The following is a 24,005-nucleotide window of genomic DNA, read 5'->3' as shown; positions in this document are numbered from 1 at the left end:
GACTTCAATCGTGACTTGAGTCGTGTTCGAATAGCGGTAGAGTGGAGCTTCGGTTGGATCGTTAGGTACTGAAATTTTTTAGCCTCATCACAAACATGAAAGTGCTCAAGAGCCCGATGAGTACGCTATTTATTATCGCCACAACTGCTTGTCATGCGTTCCGCGCAAAAATCAGGCTAGTAAGTACTTTCGTTGCCGCCTTCCAACCCTCGCCGTGTACCTAGCCGATCTTAAGTCAGGCGAAGCCATAGACGAAGACGACTACCCATCTGACGATGACATTTTAGAATTTTTCGACGATGAGTCTGACATGAGCAGCGGAGATGAATCTAGCGACAGTGACGACAAAACAGACGATTGGAGCGATTTGAGCGATGATAGCATGGAAGAAGACGATGGGTTATCGGTGGCATTGAGTAAGTGACGTAATGTACGTCGTACTAGATGTTTTGACCCTACTAAAACAACAAAAAAAAAGTTTCTGCGTGATAACTTCTTGACAACGAAGGTAGAAACGATATTTTAATCGTTTGAGCGCATCATGACCCGATCAGTTGTTTTGCTGTGGGAAAATAGTAGCGATGGCCATCAGAGCCTTTGCCATCAGCTCAGTCATTCGGCGCTGAGCTTCGGCTTGTTCAGCAGCAAGTTTTGCTGATTGCTCGGCGAGGCGTCGATCACGATCCTCCCGTTCGGCTCGCTCAGAGCGAAGACGCTCCAGATCTTGCTCTCGGCGCTTGTCAGCACGTTTCTCCAGTCTTTCCAAAAAATCAAAAGCTGACGGAGCTTTGGCGGGCTTGGACTTCTTCGTGGTGTGCTTCTCGGTTGATAGGGCAGCCTCACGGACGGCTAGTCCTTTGGCACGGTCCTCTTCAATCTTTCTGGTCTTGGATTCGGTACGCTTGCTGTGTACCAAGGTTTCATCGTCCTTCTTCTGAAAATAAACCTCCATCAAACGCTCCAGCTCGTTTTCGTCGATAGACTTATGTGGTTCTTGGCCTGCGGTATACATAGGTGTAGCTTACACACAACCAGCGAGCGGAAATCCCGTAGCAGAAGTCATACCTGACATGGCTCTCTCCTTTGCGCGCTTCGATCGGTACTCTTTCCCCAACTTGTCAACGTGCTTGCGTACACCGTCAGCAAACAGCTTCTTGCTCAGCGCTGAGCCAAGGCGCTCCGTGATTTCGACCCACCGCTCGGTCTTCGAGGCGTTACGAAGCTCGAGGATCCCGTCATCACCAACCACCTCGTTCATGAGCATGCAGTCTGCTTTCACAGAGTATGTGATGCATTTTTTGCGGGCTTTCTCGCTCTTGTTTACTCGACGCTGTCGCTTGAGCCGAGGTTCTGCCTCGTCATCGCCTCCACCACTGCGTACGGGTGGCGCTGACACGACTTGCAGAACTTGTGGCTCGTCACCGTCCAACTCGACGTCTGACTGCATAATCATAGTAGTTAGTCCAGTGGCACCGTCAGAATAAACACGTACTGTAGTATTTAAAGGTGTCCAGGTAAGGAGCTGATTAGCGCGTTTGTCCATTGCTCTGGAACCTCTGTCGGCTTTTTCCTGGAGTCGCGCGGGGGTCGTGGCCAGCACCGAGGTTTTGCGGGTTGGCTGGTTTCCCTTTGCCCAAGGTTGCCGCACGCGATTGGTGCGGTATCACCTAGACTGATGTCGAGTTTATCGGGTTAAAGGTTCTTACAGGAATCCGTTGAGCTATGGCACTGGAATATCTTGACCTCTTATATTCCACTGGAACAAGGTTTGGGTATATAAATAGGCACGTGTTACTGTGCCCATCTGGGGGAAAATGTGACGAGGCATTGGTTACCATCCGACACCATCCGACTTCCACATACGACCATTTGTGCCCATCTGATCCCAACTACCGAAAGAGCCAGTAATGTAATATTTTGATGCGTGTCACGACAACTATACGGGTTTGCTGCGATTAACCGGACTCCTATACGGGATTAACCGGACTCTGATACGGCTATGTCTGTCTTGGACTGACAGCAAGCTACGGGTGAAACATCTCACAAGCGCATTTTCATTCGCATTTTACTACTGGTTTGGTCAAAAATGTAATGTATTTACATGCACAAGCTAAGGTATCTGTAGCGCAGATACTGCAGCGTCTTCTTGTCGATTAGTCCCGGCGACTGTGCACCTGCAAACACCTCGCAGGCGACTAGAACATAGATACCACAATTGTAGTTATCTGTTTGGACTCCGAGATGGCTCCCATAGCTTTGGACGCGACACCCTTCGAATCCTTGCACCCGAAGCAAATTTTTGATGTGTTCTGCAGCTGAACGGACTCCAACCTTGTACGTCGACTCCATCGGATCGTAGAAGTAGATTCTGCGCTTTTCGAGGTCAATCATGATAACACACCAGTGGTTCAGGTTACAGTTGACTGAAACCAACACTTGCTCCGTGGATGCACCGAAAAACAGAGCGGGCAAAGCATCATCGTCGGTCCAAATTTCGCCGTTAACAGGCACACGTATTGAGCCTGGACTTGCCACTCTAATCATCGGATTTGGACCGAACAGTTTTGTCAGCAACGTGCTCATAGTATCGTCGCTAAGCTGCCCCTTTGCAGCAACATCTAGCACGTGCATCTGTACCCACATAACGTCATAATATGTCAGTGATTGAACACGTATTATGGACAACATGAACGAACCTCATCCGATAATATATGCAGCTCCTTCAGTTTTGTGCTCATGCTCGCGTCTTCTTGTACCTGAAACGTACTGTCCACGGGTAGGTTGAAGTTTATAGTCGAGATCCAATTCACGGCGGTCTCGACTAGGCGTACCGCTGATTTCGCTCGATGTAAACGCTTCATGACATTGTCAGTATTACGAAAGGCATTACAGCACATCCAGTTGCAGGTGTCCCATCTGAACCCGACTCGATGGGAATTCACCCATCTGTGCCCAACTCGATAGTATTTAGCCCAACTGTGCCCAAATATAAATGACTACATACCTGTGCACCGCACTCAGTCGATCGTATTTCCCGACGTGGCCGCTTGCCTTTACCCCGCGGTTTGTACTTGCCCGCGTGGGTGCAAACAAGGGTCTTGTTGTACCAGATCCACTCCTCTGGGATTAGAGGAGCTAAAGTATTTTGCTTCTGGATCTTGCGGTTGCGCTCCTGGACCTTGTTGTTAGTACGAATTCGAAAGCTCTGGTACACATACAGTAGATTAGGCTAGCTGTCAACTAAACAATTTCTTAGCGATGCGAACCTGGTATGTCTGCGCCATATACTCGTTGAGGTAAGCATGGAATGACTCCCACGAGTCAAACTGCATCTGAAGTAGCTGGGGGGCTAAGGCACAAGATGTCTCTCCACTGGAGGCCTCCTCTTGGGCGCTCTGTGTCTCGAACTGGCTCGAGGTTTGCGACGACTGTACACTCGAGTCCCCGGATGGCAGTGTCCACTCGGCGTCGCTGTCACCGTTGTCGCTATCATCTTCACTCGGAGCAGCGTACTGTCGGCGCTTTTGTGCTGGACGCGGCCGGCGCTCCATACTTGCCGCTTTGCTCTTTTTGTCCAAATGAGGGGGAGCCACTCGTTCTGTCCTTGCAGTATACTGTATACGCCGTCGTTCGTATAGCGTGCGCAGAGCATGACACACGAGGAATAGGGCATGACAAAGAAGAGACCTCCTCAGATGGGCGCAGTAGCCACTCTCATATAAATATGCAAGTTACGTTTTAAGTACGATTATATTGCAACATTTTATTCCAAGGTGACGGTATATTCCAGAAACTGAAGTTCTCTAATATCTGGAAACGGACTTGGTGGACACGAGGTATGTCATGTACGACAGGATATCAGGTTTATCAAGGTTCATTTAGGACGGGTTTTACTGTATGACGGCCACAGGACGATTTGAGCCCTTCAAAAATCACGCGTCCGTCGGACGGGACAGGATACAGCTGAGCATCAACTCGATGCCTCTTTGCGATCCATCATGGATTTCATGGGCCATGGCAACCCGCCAAGCTGATCGGCATCATTTTTCCTTGCTCTCCACCGGTTCATTCTGAGTTTCGCGACCGAAGTCTCAAGAAATACCCCCAAGCTGCCATGGACCTCGCGCTCACAATCATTGACGGTCTCCGCAAGATGTTTGAGCTGCGTGATGCGATTCGTCGCCAGCGCCACGAGAGCCGGAAGATGTACCAAAGCTGTCGAGAAGCTCGCAAATGCGGTGGCCTCGTTCTCAAAGTACCTGCAAAAATACCACGACACGCATCGAGCGTCCGAATGTTCAAACATGTGAAAATGGAGAAGCGACAGAAAATCGCTTCAGAAATCGACCAATTCTTCCGAACGCTCAACCTCGCTGCGACTGTGACATTGATGAACGAGCAAGCCGCCGCTTTCAGTAGCGCGGCGAAACTCTTCGCTAAGCTTGAAGATGAGCACGGCGGCATCAAGCTCAGTCACGACTAAATTCACGCTGCCCTCCTCGCAGACAAGCAGCAGATCGAAATGGTCAACAAGATGACGATAGTTGAGCAAGACAGCTTCACGACACGTGCTCTCCTTAAGGGGCATAATACAAAACGTTTGGCTCGTCAAACGAATATGAAGAAGAAGTACCCGCATGGGTCGGCAACAAATTGACGTAAAAAGGGTGCGTGGGTGAGGAGAAAACGGCGATTGAAACGAAGAAGAGCGTAGCAGGTACATGTACTGTGGAGGAAGACAAGGTTGTATTAAAGCCTACCGGATGCGGATGAAAAAGCGACGTCGAGGCTACCCGAGCGTCACCAATGTTTAGATTGGTGCGACGGTGTTGACAGACAGGCCGGTCTCGGATATGACGATGGTAGCGCCAGCAATAAGACCACGCAAGTTGTGCTTGCGATGGATGCCATGGGAGCTGACGGGCTTGCCAAAGCAATGGAAGATGCCCGGGGACTGAAGCCTGTTGTCCTCGCGTTGTGATGAGTTGTTAGGGCGTTGCGTGCATTGTTCCTTGACCAGAAATGGGTTCTGGCCATCCGTTTCGCTATCATCGACCATATGCCGCGCTACTGGTAGCACCGTCACTTCTTCGTCTGATCAAGCTCCCAAATGCTTTAGATAATTCGACACTCTTGTTTAGCGTGGTTGGGGCGCCGGTGGCATGCGCACCTCTGTGTACGACGAGGCGGGTCATCGTGTCCATAGCGCGCGCTGGATAGCTCCTGTAGCGCTGGCTACTTGGTCGTCGCAACAGATTGCGAGCTGCTCTCATTAGTAGCGTACTTGCGCTTCCTTACGCTCGATTCCCGTCTTTAGTTCGGTATAAGTGCTGTGGGGCAGCCGTAGCTTTTCGCGTCAGAGGAAGACGCCCGGCTCAAAGCGTCCGTAATACTAAACTCTCCTTACACGATGCTTCGCTCTTACCGTACGATGAGACCGGTCGCAGCGATCAGGGTTGTCTCTACCAATGACCTGCTTGTAGCTCTAAGCCTACGAAGGTCCGAGAAGCCGAGTCGTGGCCCGGTCATTCAAGAATCCGCCGCGCCGTGCTGCCCAGCAGATTTGTATGTATGTGGGCCCGCGGCCGCTACCGCTGATGAAGAAGTGCTGTGACACCAGCTCCGTGAACATTCCTTGGCTCCACAAGTCACCACTCCCCAGGCGTATCGGTAGTGCATTCGGCGACAGCTGAACCAACAGTCGGTTTCAGCCATGCACACAGTCTCTATGGGCCTTCGTCATGGAGAGACTACAGCCGCTTATAAAGCGCAGCTCGTATACTGGGTCCGGCACGCTCTACGGCTTCCGCGTTATGCGGTCTTTGAGCTAGTTTCTCCGAAGCAGGCGCTCGTTTCGAGAGGTGTCTGCGCCTTAAATTCGTTAAGTCGACAGCGCAGCGTCGCCCCAAGGACCGTCCCCAGCACTATGAGACCAGCCCGCCTTCGCCCATACTGCGAGCACGGCTCCTTACGAGTCTGTTGCTCCAGCCAACGGTCAGATTCTGAGCTCAGCTGCCGACCTATCTTCTCTTCAATCTAGTGGGAAGCGCTCCACGCCTGGCGACGCCGTCGCACGCGCGAGGTGGCGCGTCGGCATCGAGTGAGCTCAATTATTAGTGTCCCCGACGTATGGGGAATCCTGTCGCAGGCGGACCTCAAAATCACATGGGTTTTGTGAATGAGGATCCCCCCGCCAGCTCGCAAGATACTAAGTATGACTTCGGCGTCGACGACGCGCCAGAAGGGGATCCACGTGGTAGTGGAGCTCCCTATGCTCGTCGAGCAGCGCAGGCAGAGCTCGAGCCCCCGCTGTTTATCGCGCCACAAGTTGTAGCAACTTCTTTGCGCTGAAAAGACGCGTGGGTTCCTTGAACCAGTTTCTTTCGGATACGAGCGGCACCATGCACCGGCTTCTGAGATACCAATTACCGTGTGGACTGGTTTGACTAACTCTCTTCTTTTGAGCGTGAGATTGCTCAGCTGCATGGTCAGATCGACCTGCTGCTGTGTCTCCAGATAGCGTTTTCCAGCTGTGGTTCTGCAACCCGCTATTGCTTCTCCCGCCGTGGCCCTGGCTCAGTCATTAGCCGGTCCGGCGTCAACGCCTATTTTTAAATCGCTTAAACAAACCGACATATAAGACCGAATGCGTCTGGATCTACTTCGAAAGGTTGAGCGTGTACATCAGGCCCTTCTTGCCCACGACCTTGAAAGGTCTGAAGAGCGTAGGTTTTAGTTTAATCTTAAAGACTTCAGACATGGCATATGTAGGTAGGTTTTTCGCGCTTAACCCTTTCTTGATACACTTATCTTAAGTATTCCATACACCCAAGATATTTATTTCTCAAAAAGTCCTTCATGCGCCCTTTAGCGAATCACTGTACTTGTTTGGTACCATCTCTTGTAGCAAATCATTAAATATGCATTGGTGATACATCATGATAGAGGAATACATCTTAGGAAAGTATCCGGATAATTACGAATCACACAGCTTGTCGTATGTTTTTATTGACGGAGCATAATCAGTTGAGCTTTTGCCAGAGGACGCACCAAACGCCCTTTGACGACCTGATCCGGCCCCTTCTTTTGTAAAAAAAAAAAACACTTAAGGGCGCGTGATGCGCCTTTACTCCACGAATGGGTTAATACAACAAGGTCGCCAGCCTCAAACCCTTTCCACATTTCCCCTGTCGCGAGCATCCGCTTGCTCCTTCTGCAGGTCTTGGCTCAAATTAAGTCTGTTGCTGTTCGCAAGCAAGTCGATGGCTCCATCTCGTTGAGACATAGCGTCGCGCACCTTGACAAATGAAGCTTCAATTCAATGGACAAAGTCATTGACTTACTTGCGAGCCGGAAAACGGTAATTTTTGTAAGCCTACTCGGTCTTTCTCCCCAATACGCCCTGAGTCATCACGTTGCAACGTCTGAGGACGATTTCATCAATCGCAGACTAGAACGAAGTGTACCTACTAGGAAAGCACCACGATGACTAACGAAACACACTAGAGCAAGACACAAGCTTCATCGCTTCGAAGCTTTTGCTCATACGCTTCGGAGGATATCTTGCACAGCGCGATTCACGTGTTCGGGTTTGACCATCCGCTGTGGACGTGCCAAACGAGTGCCGAGCAGGATGCGCAGAGCTTCGCGGTGATCTGCATGTCTCGATCCTAGACAATGTCTTCAGGCAAATTATGTTGACGAAAGACTTGGTCTACAAACAGCAGCGCTGTTCCTTCACTATCAATGGTGTCCGGCACTGCTGCTAAGCCATTTTCCTCAACTGGTCTACAAAGATCACAATACCTGTGTTGCCCGCCTTGTCCATCGGAAGACCAAAAACAATGCTCCTACTGATGGACTGCCGACATGCCTTGGGAACAGTCAAACGCGCCAACGGCGCCGCTGCACTCGAGGCGGACTTCATCCGTTGACACGGCTCACACGTGCGTACATACATTTGTTCAGCACGGGCCACCGGTATATCGAGTTCACCGAGCCATAGGTCTTCTCACGACCAAAGTGTCCACCGACGGGTGTATCATGAACATCGTAGATGACTCGATAGCTGGGATGCTTATCATGAACAACGACCACATGAAGTGTATCCTCAGGGTCGGTGCTGTAGGACACGACGTAATGAAGGAGTATGGAGACGGGGTCTCGAGGACCTGCCCATGGGTCTGCCTTGGGATCGATGCGTGCGTCAAGAAATTGACTTTGTTCCCAGGACTAAGTAGTGCGTGTCACAACAGTGGACCTTGCCGAAGATCCTGCGACGTCATTGGCGAGTTCTTTCGTGTGAAACACGAGGCGGGGCTGGTGTGAAAGAGTAAATCGCCGACACTCACTTTCTGTGTCTGAAAATCGTAAGTGGCGCATTGTGCATCCTTTCAATACGCTGAATGCCGCCACCATTCCGGAGAAAACGCCGATTCCTTGTAAGGAAGACCTGCAGAACAACACGTTGTACAGCGCACTTGACTTAGTCTCGAATTGCCATCAATTGCTCATGAGATCGAGCGACATTCCGCTGACAGCGGTGAATACTCTGAGTTGAATACTGTGGAAGTGGCAGTGATGCCCCAGGGACTGTCCAGCCACGTTCAATCGTCTTGTGAGGCAGTTGTTCAGGTCCCATCGGGCGTACGCTCAGACGTACCCTGACGAAATCTTCGTTCATAGTCGTCGAGAAGTCAGACGTCGAGAACCACATTGGCCATCTACGAGCGGTGCTCCAGTGCATGCGCACTAATAAGTTGAATGCCAACTTGGATAAGTGCTTCTTTAGCACGGACGAGATCCCTTTCTTGGGTGCTTCATTGGGGAAACATGGTTTACGGACAGATTCTCCCAGCGTCAAAGTCATCGTGGACTTGCCAGTGCCAATAATCAGAAGAACTCACGCAAGGGGCTAGGTTTAGTCAATTACTTACACTAGCAGCACTAACTACGTGGAGATGATGTAGCCACTGTCGGGTTACCTTAAGCAAGATGCACCTTGGTGCTGGGGAAAGTCGAGCACGACGTTGCTTTCCAGGCACTGAAGGAGAATCTCTTTCAAGTGCCAATACTCGCGCTACCGGACCCGGATCCTCATTTTATCGTCGTCTGCGACGCCTCCGATTTCGCAATCGGTTATGCTTTTCTATAAGCAGACGCAGAAGGGCGCAAACGCGTGATTGGGTGTGAGTCTCACCAGCTCAAAGCTGCAGAGAAAAAATATCCAGCTCATGGCAAAGGGCTTTTTGCAATGAAGTCTGCTCTAGTCAAGCTCACGGTAGACCTACAAGGCATTAAGCCTTTTGTGCTATTTCCTGACCATGCTTCGCTACACACGGCGACTCAGTCGCCTCATTTCATTCGAAAATTGGCATGATGATTTTCCATCTTTGCTGAGTACAACTGTGAGGTGAGGTACACACCGGTATAGCTTAATGCAGTGGCTAATGCACCCTCTCACAGGCGGACTACGAGCTAACCCCTGTCACGACAGTGCCGGCGTCAGTGCCTGATTTCATACGTAGAGAGTAAGCACAGGATGACATGTGCATAGCTTGGGAGCGAAGCGTTTAAGGACTCTGGCATAGAATTTTGTGAGCGCTTACGCGCGAGGCTGCATCGATACACTCTCGATGTTGGCCTGTTGTAGAAGGAAGTTTTCAGGATCTCCGATCAACTTGTCGCGCTCAGGACCTTCTTGGTTTCCTCTAGGCCCGCGTCGTCCACACGGACGAGGGGCTCAACTTAGCAAGACCACCTCGGCTAAGTCGCCCGCCTTCAAAGTTGCTTCGAATTCGACAACAGGCATTTCGTCTAGCTCTAGAAGAGCCTCAACAACGAGCAGAGCGTCAAGGATGATGTAGCCTTCGACCTACCGCGTCACTCCGCTTACAAAGTGTGTACAGCTGCTCACAGCAATCACGTGGACCCTCATTGCTCGACACGTTGAACACCTCGTTCAACGTTGAAGACGTCGCAGATGCCCCGCGTTACCTTTTGCGACCGACCCCGGCCGAATGAGGGTGATACGGCGACAACTCCGTCACCACCACCGGGTGCAACTGGCTGCACTATCACTCTTCAAAGAGAATACAGTGTTCTCGTCTCAGAGATGTCCGGCCTATGCACTCACTCAGTGAGCTAGGTATCACTTCACCTGCATCTACTGGGCCGTGACCACGATGTCCTAGCCCTTGGGCCGCGCAGCGGTAGGTCATCGACCAAAATCATACCACTCTGTGAGTAACGCGCCACTCTGCGCTCGTCCACACCAGGACGTAGCAGTGAGTCATCGACTAGACTGGCGCCGCTCTGCCGAAAACATGTCGCAGTGCAACCGCTCTTAGAGCAAAAAACACCCTCGTTGCTTACCAATTCCGCCATTCCAATGTCTAGCACCACGGCCGCTTCGACCTCGTGCCCGAGCCTAAAGCGCTTCTGCGTCCTAGTCCAAGTGGGTTCATGAAAAATCTAAGTTCCACCACGACCCATGGCTCATGGTGCTTCAGCCACGGCATGCCAAGGATGAGGTAATACTCTGAGTCAGGTCCAAACCCAAACAGCTCCCAGCTTCACACCAATATTTTCGACACAGGCAGAAGCGATCTCGTCGTGAGACAGACAGAGATAGTATATCTCGTTTGCACCTCCAGTGCCTCGGCTTACAGCAGACTCCCTTGCAAGGTGGAGCGGCTAGATTAGTTGCACGGGGCTCCTAAGTCAATCAACACTCACCACAACTTTGCGAAGTCCTTCACATTCGCTTGAACGATCAGCAAGCCTGGCTTGCACACACTCTTTTCGTAAGAGAGACCCTCTCTTCGGGGCTAAGGCTAGTTGCCCTCTACCTCCTCGAGGCACAACAGAACTCAGATCCTCTCCAAGAGACGCGGGGTGGCTTAGTGGGAGTTACCGCTTCCCGGCGATGTCCCGGCGAGCTGGCTCTCTGGAGCCTTGCACTAATTGCAGAAGGGGCAGTATGTTCTCGGCTTCAGCACAAAAAGCATAGTCGGATACCGGTGTGCTGCTCGGCGACGGAGAATCCACTTCTTCATCTTTAGCATAGCTGATGCCCATCGCCTCTGGACCGCCCAAAGATCCCGCGGGACCAGCGTACCCGCTCGGTCGGTCCGACTTAAAGATGTGTTCGGCGTTCGGTGCCACGTTCACCACCTCTTCAAAAGAGTTTTTTATAGAAGGGTGCACACGAGACGCTTCCGTTCTGGCTGTGCCCACTCGGATCCCTCCATAACGACGGTCACTGTGACCAGCACCGGTGGAGGGTACACCATCACTCCGGTGATCAGAGCTCTCAACTCTTGGAAATAGTCCAGCAACGCCTTATTACCCTACCAGGAGGCAAGGGGCTTTGATCGGGCACAGTACGACACGGGCGACAGATGTTGCTTCAGCTGATCCCAAAAGGGGAATGAAGCTTCAATCGACGAACCGCGTGTTAGTGCCCACTCGCGTGCGCGACCTCCAAGCTGGGAGATGAAAAATGTCACGCACTGTTGCTCAGGGCCGCCATAACCATCTCGACCTCACGGGCCCAGAGAGGGAGATTATCTCCATCCTTTTCTTCGAAGGTATTCACGCTTAGTAAGAGCCGTTTAGTCTTGCAGACCGTCACGCGTGGCCAATGTCGCCGCCGTTACGGCGCTCATTTTCGCTTTAACATGCTTTAAGAGCGCGCTCTCATAACGAGAGAGCAACTCAACCTTGCGGCCACCGCTTCTGGACCTTGCGACTTAAGATGAGCCACGCCCTCCAGGCCAAGCAACAGCTTGCTAAGCGTGTCCTGCGGCGCGGGGGAAATACGCGAACACCGGGTGTTCCATCCTCCCAGAGGATACAGTCAGCCGACTTAGGAGCGGGGTTGACTACAAGTGCTACTTAGTGTGGCGGGGCTATTGTAGCCTTAGAAAAACGTCCGACTCAAAGTGTCTGTAATACTAAGCCCTTTATCCGAAGGTTACTTAAACATCCCAATAACCAGGGCTTAAAATTGCTATCAACACCAACAATTTTCTGTTTCAAAATCCGAAGTGTTTTGTAATCGTGTATTGCGGCCAAGCCGCCTAAAGGGTAAATATATCTGGTTAACTGTCTCGCATAGTTAGTCCTAATGAAATGCATAAACGTACCCCGGTACCCTTGGGGCCCAGGGTTCCAGGATGCGTGGCTGTCTTGCAGCCAACGAGTTCAATTAGGCAATTTTGTAAGAATGTACCTATACCTGCTATAGCTCCATTATTATTGTTTGATGTTTTATTGTGCTTTGCAGATGGAATGTCCATCCGTTTTATAGCCTAGATCGAGCATAGTCGGTTCATAAAACCACGCATAAAAATGATTGATTTGTTTTATCTGTGATCGAGCTACCATTTCAAAACCGTAAAAAGGGTCGATTTACAGGAGATCGATGTGGATTTGGTGGCTGATCGATTTGGATGTGTTGGAGGGATGATTTGCGCAGAGTTGTTAGGGCAGCACAGAATGGAGTGAGGACAAAAGTAGAGTGGTCTAGGCGGCCATAGTGGAGAGGAAGTCTTGAGTGTAGAAGGAGAAGACGCTTGTGTCGGACTTGGTTAAAGGAGAGGACAGTTGTGTTGGACTTGGTAAAAGAAGAAGACACTTGTGTCGGACTTGGTAAAAGAAGAAGTGATGTGGTGTTCTGGTGGGGGAGTTACTCTCCATTAACCAGTCCAGTTATATACGATTTCTCTATATGAAACTAATGCCGTGCTAAGCCCGGTGGAGCTCTGGATATTACGGTATTTTTAAAAAGAAATAACTAGTGCGGAATGAAGGACTTTTTAGAAGAAAAAGGAAAAGAATTTCGATTTAATTAAGACTTCCAGTCTAGAAGAAGACATCAACAAACCGAGCGAGAATGATAGTCATTCATTTGAGTGTCTTTCCTCGAATTTCGAAAACTTGAAAACAAGTTGGTACCCTAACTTAAGAAAGTACTGTATTTTAAAGAAGACCTGTAACAATTTTTCCACAGCATTATGGTTTCTTAATCTGTTCGATTCTCAATTGCATGAAGTCTTTGGGTTTCTGCCAGCTAATCACGACTTGGAGTACAATACTCCAAAAACTCTTTCGTAAGGGGGGCCATGAGATACAGCTGCGATAACGTTTTCACTAGAGTGGCGGCGACATAGAAAGATGAGCGCTGAGGAATCCTGCGAGTCGGATGACGAAGCGGAGCAAGAATCATTTTCTCTACTGTCAGTCCTCCCTTTGAAATACCCGACGTGGTAATTCGTTTTCTTCCTCTGATGTGTGTGATGTGTGTGTGTGTGTGTGTGTGTGCGTGCGTGTGTGTGAGTGTGTGTGTGAGAGGGAGGGGGGCTTACTTACGCGTTACGTCGTAAGGTTGATGTGTATGAGGATACAGTTTAGCCAAAATGAAGAAGTCGCGGTCGAACGTGCGTTGTCGTCCGACCTTGCTGTCTCGACGCGAGACGGCCTCGATAGGAATCCTATTAGTATTCATCTATTCCCTTCTTTAAATCATGTAGCCTTCATGTACTGTACCATCCACCATCGGTGGTATCGTATATTGGAGCAACATCCACCTAAAACCAGATAGCGTGAATGTTGACCCAGGCGGCTTGGAACGACATTCACCAGTGCTTTTTATGCGTTACCGTAGTTTATTAGGTATTCCGTCCTTTTAGCCTATCACTTGCAAGCCACTATACTTTTAATAATTACAAATGTAGCACCCTAATATTTTATAGAGGATCGTCGACGGTTTTCGATCGCCCCTAAAACTCTGGATATGAATATCCAGAGAATAGCACAATTATATTCCACTAGATAGTCATCATCATATCGGAGATGCTTACTTCAACAGGATGCCGTAGCTCGATTTATCAGCCAGTCTGGCTTGATCGATTTGTACTTTTATAGACCTCGATCTAATAAAACGACCTATTTTTATTATAAATCGAGCGTCAGGCTAAGTGAAAAGGACAAAAGCTATTATCTATTGTGTGTCTGATACTTGCCAAAGTGGAGATGGCTCTTCAGAAAGGTCTCGATTTGAAGAGGGATGAAATACAGATATTACTACACCATTTCCCGGCCAAGTTACCAGTTTTACCAACCATCGTGCAAATGGCCCGTTCTTGTGAGATCTAATTTAAGGCTGTGTGGAGACACACCATTTTTAATTTTAGGCTACGGCACTTTGGCGATTGTGCGAAGAAAAAGCCACTTTCCCACGACTTGCATTTCTGCCCATCACGCTTTTCAAGCAGGTTGCAAACCCGGTCAACTACATAGAGTGTTCGTTACGCATGCTCTGAGGCTTCACTGCTACCCCGTTATTCAGAGAAGAAACAAACCACACACAAAGCCAAACACCGACTCCGGCATTCACAGTACCTTATTAACATCATTTAAGTTGTCCTAGAATAAAAAATGTTTTGGAGGGCTTCATTTCTTGAAGCAGCATGAGCCGTGCCCTTTGATGCGGTAACGTAGGCTCTATGTATTTGACCAGGTTTGCAAACTGCTTGAAAAGTGTGATGGGCAGAAATGCAAGTCGTGGGAAAAGTGGCTTTTTCTTGCAAATCGCCAAATGCCGTAGCCTAAAATTAAAAATGGTGTGTCTCCACACAGCCTTAAATTAGATCTCACAAGAACGGGCCATTTGCACGATGGTTGGTAAAACTGGTAACTTGGCCGGGAAATGGTGTAGAGACTCTAACATAGAGTAGAGCAGTGGGGAAGGTACAGATGCAGTCTTTAAGCGTAGAGATGCTCTTAGAACATAGCGAGTAGGTTTATTATAAGGGTCTTTTTTTACGAAACAGAAAGCTGCGAAATCAATTCACAGCCGGCAATATCGATGGCAACACAATAGACTTTTGCTGAGACGATGTCAGACATCATGTCTCGATCGCCGACTCGGATAAATGGCCTCGGCTCAGATCCATCGCGATCTTCGCCTATCGAAATGAACAGAGTCAGTCCATCAATGCCCGTCTACACCTCACCAGATGGGATTCGGATTGAACGAGTCCGTTGCTTCGCGTTCCGAGCAGATCCAGTCGCCTCGCCGCGCAATGCGATCTACGGACAGCGTTCATACGTGCGCTACATGTTTTGTGACGCCAGCTTTGTTTACTTTCGGACAAAGGGCCAGCCACTTCCAATTCCATCGCGTAGCTGGCAGTGGCAGACCGAAATGGCGCGACGGATACGAGTGCACGCGGCTGTAATAGCTGCAGTATTGACGACCTTCGACGCTGTGCAGGCGACAAAAGAATACACCACCAAATCGGGTATTTTGCCTTGGGTGGATCCGGCGACGCCCAGCGCCCGACAGACGTACACGACGTCACGTGGCGCAACGTGGGACTTGGTCATGAGCGACGAGTTCAACACGGCAGGCCGCAGCTTCGAACCTGGCGACGACCACCTCTGGACGTCCATCGACAAAGCTGACGGTGTCAACTCGGCGCTGGAAATTTATATGCATAATATGACCGGCACCCAGTGCGACGGCGACGACTGCTACTTCTACATCGAGGCCGACACGGGTGAGACCGTACTAACCCCAGGGGTGCTCATAATGTAATTATTGAAACAATTAATTGAGATTTTTTAATTTAATTATTAATTTGTAGTACAAAATTTAAGTTTAAAAGTTTCCCCAATTTTTACAGTAGCAGACACAGTAAAAGTATTGTTTTTTACTGTGCTGCTCACCTCAAGCCTTGACAACCAGTAGTTTTAAAGCCGAGAAGGAAGCTAACAAGACGCTGAATCCATTCATCCACGCATACTAGCACATTAGTCATTCTGCAATTTACCATGCCCCTCGAAACTCGCATTCTTGTCCGCACTCTCACGACCCAGGAGACGCCTGGGTTGTACAGCTGTAACAGCTGCTCCAAGACGATCAAGTCCGTTAACGGCTCCACTAATGTGATTAAACATCTCAAGCGCTACCACCCTACCTACGCAACCGACGCCGAAGCTGCACTTCGGACACAGAACCTTTTGTCGCTGCGTCTTGTTGATCAAGCCACCACCGATTTGTTTCGTTGGATTGAGTGGACAGTGATGGATTGTCTACCCCTAACGTTTTGTGAGCGGGAAATGGTTCGTCAAAACGCCAAGCTTCCTCGCACTTGCGCCAGAACGCTAAAGCTGTATCTGGATGGAATGGTGCTCGCCGTTGTGCCGTCCATCGTTAAGATTTTGCCTACGCGGTTTGGTATCGTCCTGGACGGATGGACAAGTGGTGGACGACACTTTATTGCGATCTACGCTGTTTTCGATGATAAGGACAGTATTGAAGTCCCCCGAAAGAGTGACTACCAAGATGACCTGGAGTGCCACTCACGCCGGTTTATTTTGCTGGCGTTTAGCCCAATGGAGGATGAGGGTGATTTAAGCGCTCAAAGTCTGTTTGACTTGATCGCGGACACCTTGAGCCGCTACAAGCAGCCATGGGAGTCGGTAGCTTTCATGGTTGGTGACAATTGCAGTGTAAATCAGTGTATTGGCCGTCGGGTTGGAGCTATCCCGCTAATCGGGTGCGCTAGCCATCGTTTTGCACTGGCAGTGAAGGACTTCATGAAGCAAGACGAAGGACTAATTGATAAAGTCCACAACCTGATGAAGAAGCTGAGTACGATCAAGGGAAGAGCGCTGCTGCGCTCCCACACGAGTCTTTCGCCTGTTATGCGCAATGATACACGCTGGTCAAGTACGTACGAGATGCTGCGACGCTACACGAAACTGGAACCGGTGTTGCGCTCACTAGATGACGAAACCCGTGCTGCTTCGGAATCGGAGCCGCTTTTGTTAAGACGCTCGGAAAACATTCGCGTCACTTCACTACTTGCTGATTTGACCAACTTTGAGTCGGTTACTAAGACTCTTCAAGGTACAAGTTTGACGCTATCCGCCGCTCGGCGCCTTTTCGACCACGCTATTTCCAAATACCCGAAAATGAAACCCCGACTGTCCCCAACCGCCGCAATCGTCAATTATCCTGCACTCGAATCCGGTCTGGTCAAGATCCAGCGAGGTCAATCTCTCACGCCGCCTGAGCGAGCTGCCTGTGCGGCGTTTCGTGTCACCAGCAGCCCTGATGAAGATCAAGCTGAAGAGAGCCCTGAAGGTCCGTCATTTGCAGCTCAAGCGCTCAAGAGGCTCAAGACAACGAAGCGGAGTGCGTATGTCGACGTCGGGTACGTACCGCCTACATCGAATGAGTGCGAGAGACTTTTTCACGTGCAAAGCTTATATTTAGTGACGTGAGGAAGAGTATGGATCGCGTCACTCTGGAGACGCTAGTCTTCCTGCACTGCAACCGTTCACTGTGGAGTGTGTACACTGTAGAAGAAGTTCGAGCTACAATCCGCCGCAATTCTGGCAATTCTGGCAACTCAATAATTCATTCTTGATGTTTTCAGGCCAAGATTATCTAACATTTTAATTTTCACAGCCCTGACTCACCCTCTGGAACGACTACCTGTCTCCAGCAGTTACGAAGATGTCACATTCTACTACAAGGCCGCAATGGTGCAGAGCTGGAACAAGTTCTGCTTCCAAGGAGGGATGATCGAGGTGCGCGCCCAGTTACCGGGCGCCGTCACCAACGCGTCCGGCAATCCCGACGTCAAAACCGGGTCGGGTAGTGTACGCGCGTCCAACATCGACTACTACCCAACGTGGCCCGGTATCTGGATGATGGGCAACCTTGGTCGAGCCATCTTCAGCGCGTCGACGGCGCGTATGTGGCCCTTCTCGTACAATGAATGCAACGCGATCATTTTCGACTCTGATAACCAGCGCATCTTCGCGTGTGACGATGATCCAGGGCATGGGTTGAACGCGAATCAAGGTCGCGGGGCCCCGGAGATCGATATTCTGGAAGGTGGCGGTACTGCCATTTCATCGTCCGTTCAGGTTGGACCGGGAATGCCGGAGAATTTCCGACTCATCGCGGACGCCGAGTCGTCCTACTGCTTCTACACCTACGACTGCACCACTGAAGGCGCCAACAACATTGACGTCCCGACGGCGTACTATGAGAATCTCCGTGGCCATAAATCGTGGTATCAGGGGCTTCGGTACGGCGCTAACAACTTCTGCGACGAGGATTCGACACTCGTACAGTCGTACAAGACGGTTGCTGCGTCGATGGATAAAGGAGTTACGGATAACGCGTGCACCATGAAGTTGTGTCCTGCGTCGTACGACGTCAATGCCGACATCAGCAACCTCGACAATGGCACGGACCACTGGGGGATCAACACGAACGGCACCTGTTTCCCCAAGATGAACTCGTACAGCGGTGCGTTCCTGTGCAGTGCCGGTAACAACGACACCAGCTGTACCGCTTCAAGCGGATCGACAGATGCGTCCTCGGAGTTCGCGTATCAGATGGACGCTATATCGTCAAACTGGGAGATTCAGGTCTCAGCTTACACCGACTGGCTCACGTACCAGCTCGAATGGGTCATGGGAGATGAAGGCTATATCCGATGGATGCTTGCAGGAGAGCCGCTCTTCGAGATCACCGCCGACGTGTTGACCAACCCTCCACAGGACGCGGCCCAGATGAACCCAAAGAAGATCATGCTGGAAGAACCCATGTATGTTATCTTCAACGTTGCGCTGTCGAGTACATGGGGCTCAAAGCCTCCCAACGCTGGCGACGGTGGCTGTTACGGTAACGGTAGTGATGCCACCACGAATGCCATTTGTGACGCCTTCCCGATGTACTTGAAGGTCGACTACGTCCGCGTTTATCAGGACAAGTCCAGCGACTCCAGCATGGCCGTCGGCTGCGACCCTTCCACGCACCCCACCCGACAGTGGATTGAAGACAACATCGACTCGTACGTAGACGACGACAATCCATGGGCAGCTGTATCGGGTAAAGCGTTCTGCGACTCCAACGACGACTGTACCATTGATACCAATTCTTCTTCTTCCATCACCATCGGCACTTGTGTGAGCGGTCGATGCAAGTGCTCGGTCTCCAGTTGGACCGGTTCCCGCTGCACCGTTGCATCGTCAGCAAGTAGTGACAGCAGTAGTGACGCCCTGTTCTCCTCGAATTCGTACGGCCCTCCAATGTACGTGTCCATCGTGTTCATGGGCGTCACAGTCCTCACCACGCTGGTTTCCGTGTACCTGTCCTACCTGGCCGCTCGCAAGAGCGACGAACTCCTCCTGAAGGAGATCATGGCGAAGAAAGGACCGCAGTCTTCTGCATCTCTGGGTGAGTCTATGGTGAAAGCACCGAAAGAAAACTACAGCACCAATTTTGTGTAGCTTCGTATTTTTAATAGCTGGTATATCAAGTGAAGATAATAAGTCCATCGGTTAATCAATTCGCCATGGGTTTTCTATAGCAAACCTCGTCGCGCAAGGTAGACGTTTCGACGGAGGCAATGCGTTACAAGCGCTAAAGCTGAAAATTAAAGCATGCACTGATCTCAGGATCATGAGATAGGGTTTCGTCCATGAACTGAGTTAGCAGAGCTCTGCCACGTTGCTTTCTTACATACAGTACAACGTGTTAACAGAGCTCTGCCACGTTGCTTTCTTACATACAGTACATGGTATAGGTCATTTTTGCAGAAAGCTTGTAAAAGGACTGAGCGGTGATACCGGGACGCTGATACAGCGACGAGTTTAACTTAGAGGGTCTCGGAGCGCAATGCGGTCTCAAAAAGGTCACTAAGACGAGATGATCTGAAGTGTCATTCGCAGGAGCATCAACGAGTAAACGATTTTCAGATCATGATTATTCCCCATACGAAAGTCCAGAAATGTGCTCTGCTTGGAATGCAAAGAGCGTAGTCAATTCCCAGTGTCTCACTGGAGCACTTCTTATGTGCCATCATTCACACTCATGACTCGGCCTTTCGAGCTCAAACGCCCAGCTGCTACAAAGTCGGGTGGACTGTCGCCGCGTGCGTGGAGGGAAGCACGGTGAGTGTTTTAGCTGTCCAACAGGCGATGTGTTCTACAGAAGTTAGGACTTTTCGATACCCATAACCAATTTTGCCGATTCCAGGTCCTCCTTTGGCAAGAACTTGATACATTGTATCACCATACGACTAGGTACAATGGTCACTCAGGAGCTCACTGGATGTGCTCTTCTAGTGTCTGTAGCACTTGGCTTGACCCCCACTGCATGTGCAACAGCATCACACACGACCAAGTCGGGTCTGCTACCCTGGGTGGACGTTGATACACCTGCTAGCGCGCAGAGCTACACCTCGTCACGAGGGGATATCTGGACACTCAATGAGCGACGAGTTTAACACGAAAGGCCGCACTTTCGAAGCTGGTGACTATCACTTGTGGACTGCCATGGAGATCGCTGATGGCGTAAATTCAGCTCTGGAAGTTTACTCGACGAATATGACAGGCACCGAGTGTGACGACGACGGTCACTGTTACTTCTTTATCAATACAACCGATGAAACTATCGAGGAAACAGTGTGGAACAGCTATAGGTCACCACCAGGATACGAGACTGTGTACTTCTACTACCGGTCGGGAATGGTGCAGAGCTGGAACAAATTCTGCTTCCAAGGCGGTATGATCGAGGTTCGAGTACAACTACCCGGTGCAGTCACGAACGCGTCCGGTAACCCAGACGTGACCACAGGATCGACAACAGTTCGCGCTGCAAATATCGACTACTATCCAACGTGGCCCGGTATCTGGCTCATGGGCAACATGGGTCGAGCCTTGTTCAGTGCATCGACGAGTCGAATGTGGCCGTACACGTACAGCGAGTGCAACGACACCATCTTCGACTCCCAGAACCAGCGTATCAGCGCGTGCAATGACACTCCTGACCACGGTCTGAACGCGAATCAAGGTCGCGGAGCTCCAGAAATTGACATTCTGGAAGGTGGAGGTACAGCTATTTCGTCGTCAATGCAGGTCGGTCCGGGTATGCCGGAAGATTTCCGAATGCTGGAAGATAACACCACAGCCTCCTCCTACTGCTTCTACAGCTACGACTGCACTACCAAAGGCGCCAATAACCAGGATGTTCCGACTGCGTATTACTGGAACCTGCGTGGCCACAAGTCCTGGTATCAAGGTCTTCGGTATGGAGCTAACAACATCTGCGACGTTGAAGAGGATGACATCCAGACATTCGCTACCATCAATGCTTCACTTGCGAAGGGTGTCACAGATAATGCCTGTAGAATGGAACTATGTCCTGCCTCGTTCGATGTGAACGGTGACATGGGGTTCAAGGACAACGGCACGGTGCACTGGGGCATCAACGCGAATGGCACTTGCTTTCCTAAACAGAACGCTTACATGGGTGCGTACCTGTGTAGCCCCGGTAACACCAACTCCGAGTGTACCGCTTCCAGCGGCTCTACTAGTTCCAGCTCGGAATTCGCCTGCCAAATGGATGCCATTTCTACAGATTGGGAAATTCACATGGCTGCGTATCTTGACTATACTGTCGAATGGGTCATGGGAGACTCTGGATACGTTCGATGGGAGGTAGAGAACCAGGTGATCTTCGAGATCCCTGCCGAGTCGATCACTAATCCACCACAGGACACAGCACAGATGAACCCTAAGAAGATCATGATCGAGGAGGCCATGTACATCATTTTTAACGTCGCGCTCTCCAGCTCCTGGGGATCCTCGCCACCAAACCTGGCTCAGGAAGTTGTCGCGATGACGGCTCGAGCTCAATGGACATCGCGATCTGTGACTCGTTCCCAATGTATCTGAAGATCGACTACATCCGTCTGTACCAGGACACATCGAGCAGCACAGACATGGCGATTGGTTGCGATCCTTCTACCCACCCGACCAATCAATGGATCGCGGACAATATTGACGACTACACTGACACAGAATATCCGCTCGCTGCTGTATCGGGTATGGCGTTCTGCAACTCCGATGATGACTGACGGTGGGCATCTCGTCGGTCATCACTGGCACATGCAACTCGAACGGTCATTGCGAATGTGCCTCCGACTCATGGACTGGACCTCGATGTACAGAGGTGACCAGCGTCAGCGACAACGACACTCTGTTTGGTCCGCCGCTTTTCGTCTCGATAACTGTTGCCACTGTCATCATCGGTGTCGGAGCTTGCGTCATTATATACCGGCGCTGGCATACCAACTCAAGATTCGTGTCCAGGAGCAAGAGAAGGAGCTCAATAGGGCCTCAACCAGGATCTCCGATACTGCCCCCAAAGTCGAGAGGTCTCTTGACGACGCGTGTGTTAGACAGAGGTTATACTGTGAGAGTGTAGAAGTGATATTTGCTCTGTTAACCATCTTCCTGTGGCAGCCACCCGTGCCACCACTCCTGTGTGTCCGTATAGTCGGCGGCCGAACCGGTCTTTTCTACCGCCTTGAACCGCAGCTGCTCCAGCCGCACGGTCCAAATCCAACACTCCTCCTCGGTCGTCGCACTCTCGGCAGAACTCGTCACTTCAGCTTGAAGATCTCCCGCAGTTCCGCGATCCTCGGCGCCGGTAACGCCTTCGTGAGAAGATCCGCCATCATCAGGCGTGACTCCACGTACTCGGGCTTCACTATCCCTTTCCTGGCAAAATCACAGATGAACTTCACGCGTATGTCCACGTGCTTCGCACTCGCCATGCTCTCCTCGGATTCTAGCTGCTTAATCGCCGCCTGGTTGTCCATTCTCATGGGCACTGGCTCCACTACCCGGAAACCCAGCTCACGCACCAGCTCCCGAAGTCCCAGCAGCTCGCGCCCCACCTGCGACGCTGACGTGAACTCGGCCTCCATCGTGGAGAGCGACACGCCGGTCTGCTTCTTGCAGATCCACTGCACCACAGCCCCATCCATCGTCACGACTCCTCCAGTCACCGACTTCCTGTCGCTCTTGTCGGCGGCGAAGTCTGCGTCGCTCCAGCTCTCCAAAGCCATCACGTCGTCCTTCCTCGTCGGCGCCTGCATGATCAGCTTGACGCTCTTCGTCCCCTTCAAGTACCTTGCGACCCTCTTGGCCAGCTTCCAGTCACTCGTGGTCGGCTGGTGTGTCCTCCTCGTGGCCTTATGCACAGCGAAACTAATGTCGGGTCTCGTACACCGTGCTATCCAAAGCAAACTTCCCACGAGCGACTGGAAACGGCGGATCGTTGGCTCACCCGGCGCACCCACCTTGGTCAACAACTGCGGCTCGTCTACCTCCGCCTCGTTGTGCTCATCACCAACAGGAACCCGCACACTGTTCGCGTTTGCCAGCCCATGCTGCTCCAGCAGCTCCTCGATCGTCGCCTGCTGGTCCAGCGAGTACCCCTCGCTGCTGTCCAGCTCCACGCGCATCCCCAAGAATTTCCTCACCTCGCCCAAGTCTTTCACGGACAACACGCTCATGGAGCAGAAGAAATCGTCCACCAGACTCGGCTTGGACGCGGTGACCAGGAGATCATCCACGTACACGCCCACGAGCGTCATCTCGCCGTCCTCTCGCTTGTAGTATAGGCACATGTCCGTCACGCACCGTGTGAACCCCGCCTCCTCCAGCTTCGCCGTGCAGGAGTTGACTCCACAGCCTGCCTGCTTGGCGTAGGCCCGTACAACGACTTCCCTCAAGCGCAGCGCCAGCTTACCTTTGACGTTCACTCCGAGCCTGCGCATCACCTCATCTCCGATCACCATTCCCTGTGGGATCTCCAGGTAGATCTCGAGATGCTGCTCCTTGTCGGCCTTTACGTACGCGTTGGGGATGTCCCCGTGCCTCGCCGGCACGCCCCAGCGACGAGCAAAAACCAGGATGACCTTCACCGTGCTCAGTTCCATGACCGCCGCGAACGTGAGCCCGAAGTCCACGCCAAAGATCTGCTCGTTGCCGCACGCAACGAGCCTGGCCTTGAACCTTTCTATGGCTCCGTCTGCATCAGTCTTGGTCTTGAATACCCACTTAGTGTGCAGTACGTGGCTGCCGATCGGTGGCACCACCACGACCCACACGCCGTTCTC

The 24,005-nt window shown here is 51.1% G+C and overlaps 4 protein-coding genes across 4 annotated transcripts; 3 read left to right on the top strand and 1 right to left on the bottom strand.

The window, feature by feature from the left end:
• Positions 1-395: 395 nt before the first annotated feature.
• On the bottom strand, positions 396-1,543 carry PITG_10658 (uncharacterized protein; the record flags this gene model as incomplete). The annotated part of the gene is made up of 3 exons (XM_002901465.1): positions 396-905; positions 1,026-1,441; positions 1,493-1,543. The coding sequence occupies 3 exons, from the start codon at positions 1,541-1,543 to the stop codon at positions 551-553; spliced, it is 822 nt and encodes a 273-aa protein (XP_002901511.1).
• A 16,016-nt stretch (positions 1,544-17,559) lies between these two features.
• PITG_10657 (uncharacterized protein) lies at positions 17,560-19,323 on the top strand (the record flags this gene model as incomplete). The annotated part of the gene is made up of 1 exon (XM_002901464.1): positions 17,560-19,323. One exon carries the CDS (start codon positions 17,560-17,562, stop codon positions 19,321-19,323), a length of 1,764 nt encoding a protein of 587 aa, XP_002901510.1.
• Positions 19,324-20,304: 981 nt separating this feature from the next.
• Positions 20,305-21,718, top strand: PITG_10656 (uncharacterized protein; the record flags this gene model as incomplete). Its single annotated transcript, XM_002901463.1, has 2 exons — positions 20,305-21,654; positions 21,707-21,718. 2 exons carry the CDS (start codon positions 20,305-20,307, stop codon positions 21,716-21,718), a joined length of 1,362 nt encoding a protein of 453 aa, XP_002901509.1.
• Positions 21,719-22,653: 935 nt separating this feature from the next.
• PITG_22921 (uncharacterized protein) lies at positions 22,654-23,502 on the top strand (the record flags this gene model as incomplete). The annotated part of the gene is made up of 1 exon (XM_002901462.1): positions 22,654-23,502. The coding sequence occupies one exon, from the start codon at positions 22,654-22,656 to the stop codon at positions 23,500-23,502; it is 849 nt and encodes a 282-aa protein (XP_002901508.1).
• Between the last annotated feature and the right edge of the window lie 503 nt (positions 23,503-24,005).

The sequence above is a fragment of the Phytophthora infestans genome, genomic scaffold (genome assembly GCF_000142945.1).
Source record: "Phytophthora infestans T30-4 supercont1.20 genomic scaffold, whole genome shotgun sequence".
NCBI classification, from domain to species: domain Eukaryota; phylum Oomycota; class Peronosporomycetes; order Peronosporales; family Peronosporaceae; genus Phytophthora; species Phytophthora infestans.
Note: the sequence above shows the minus strand (reverse complement) of the source record. Positions and strands in the feature narration are given on the sequence as shown.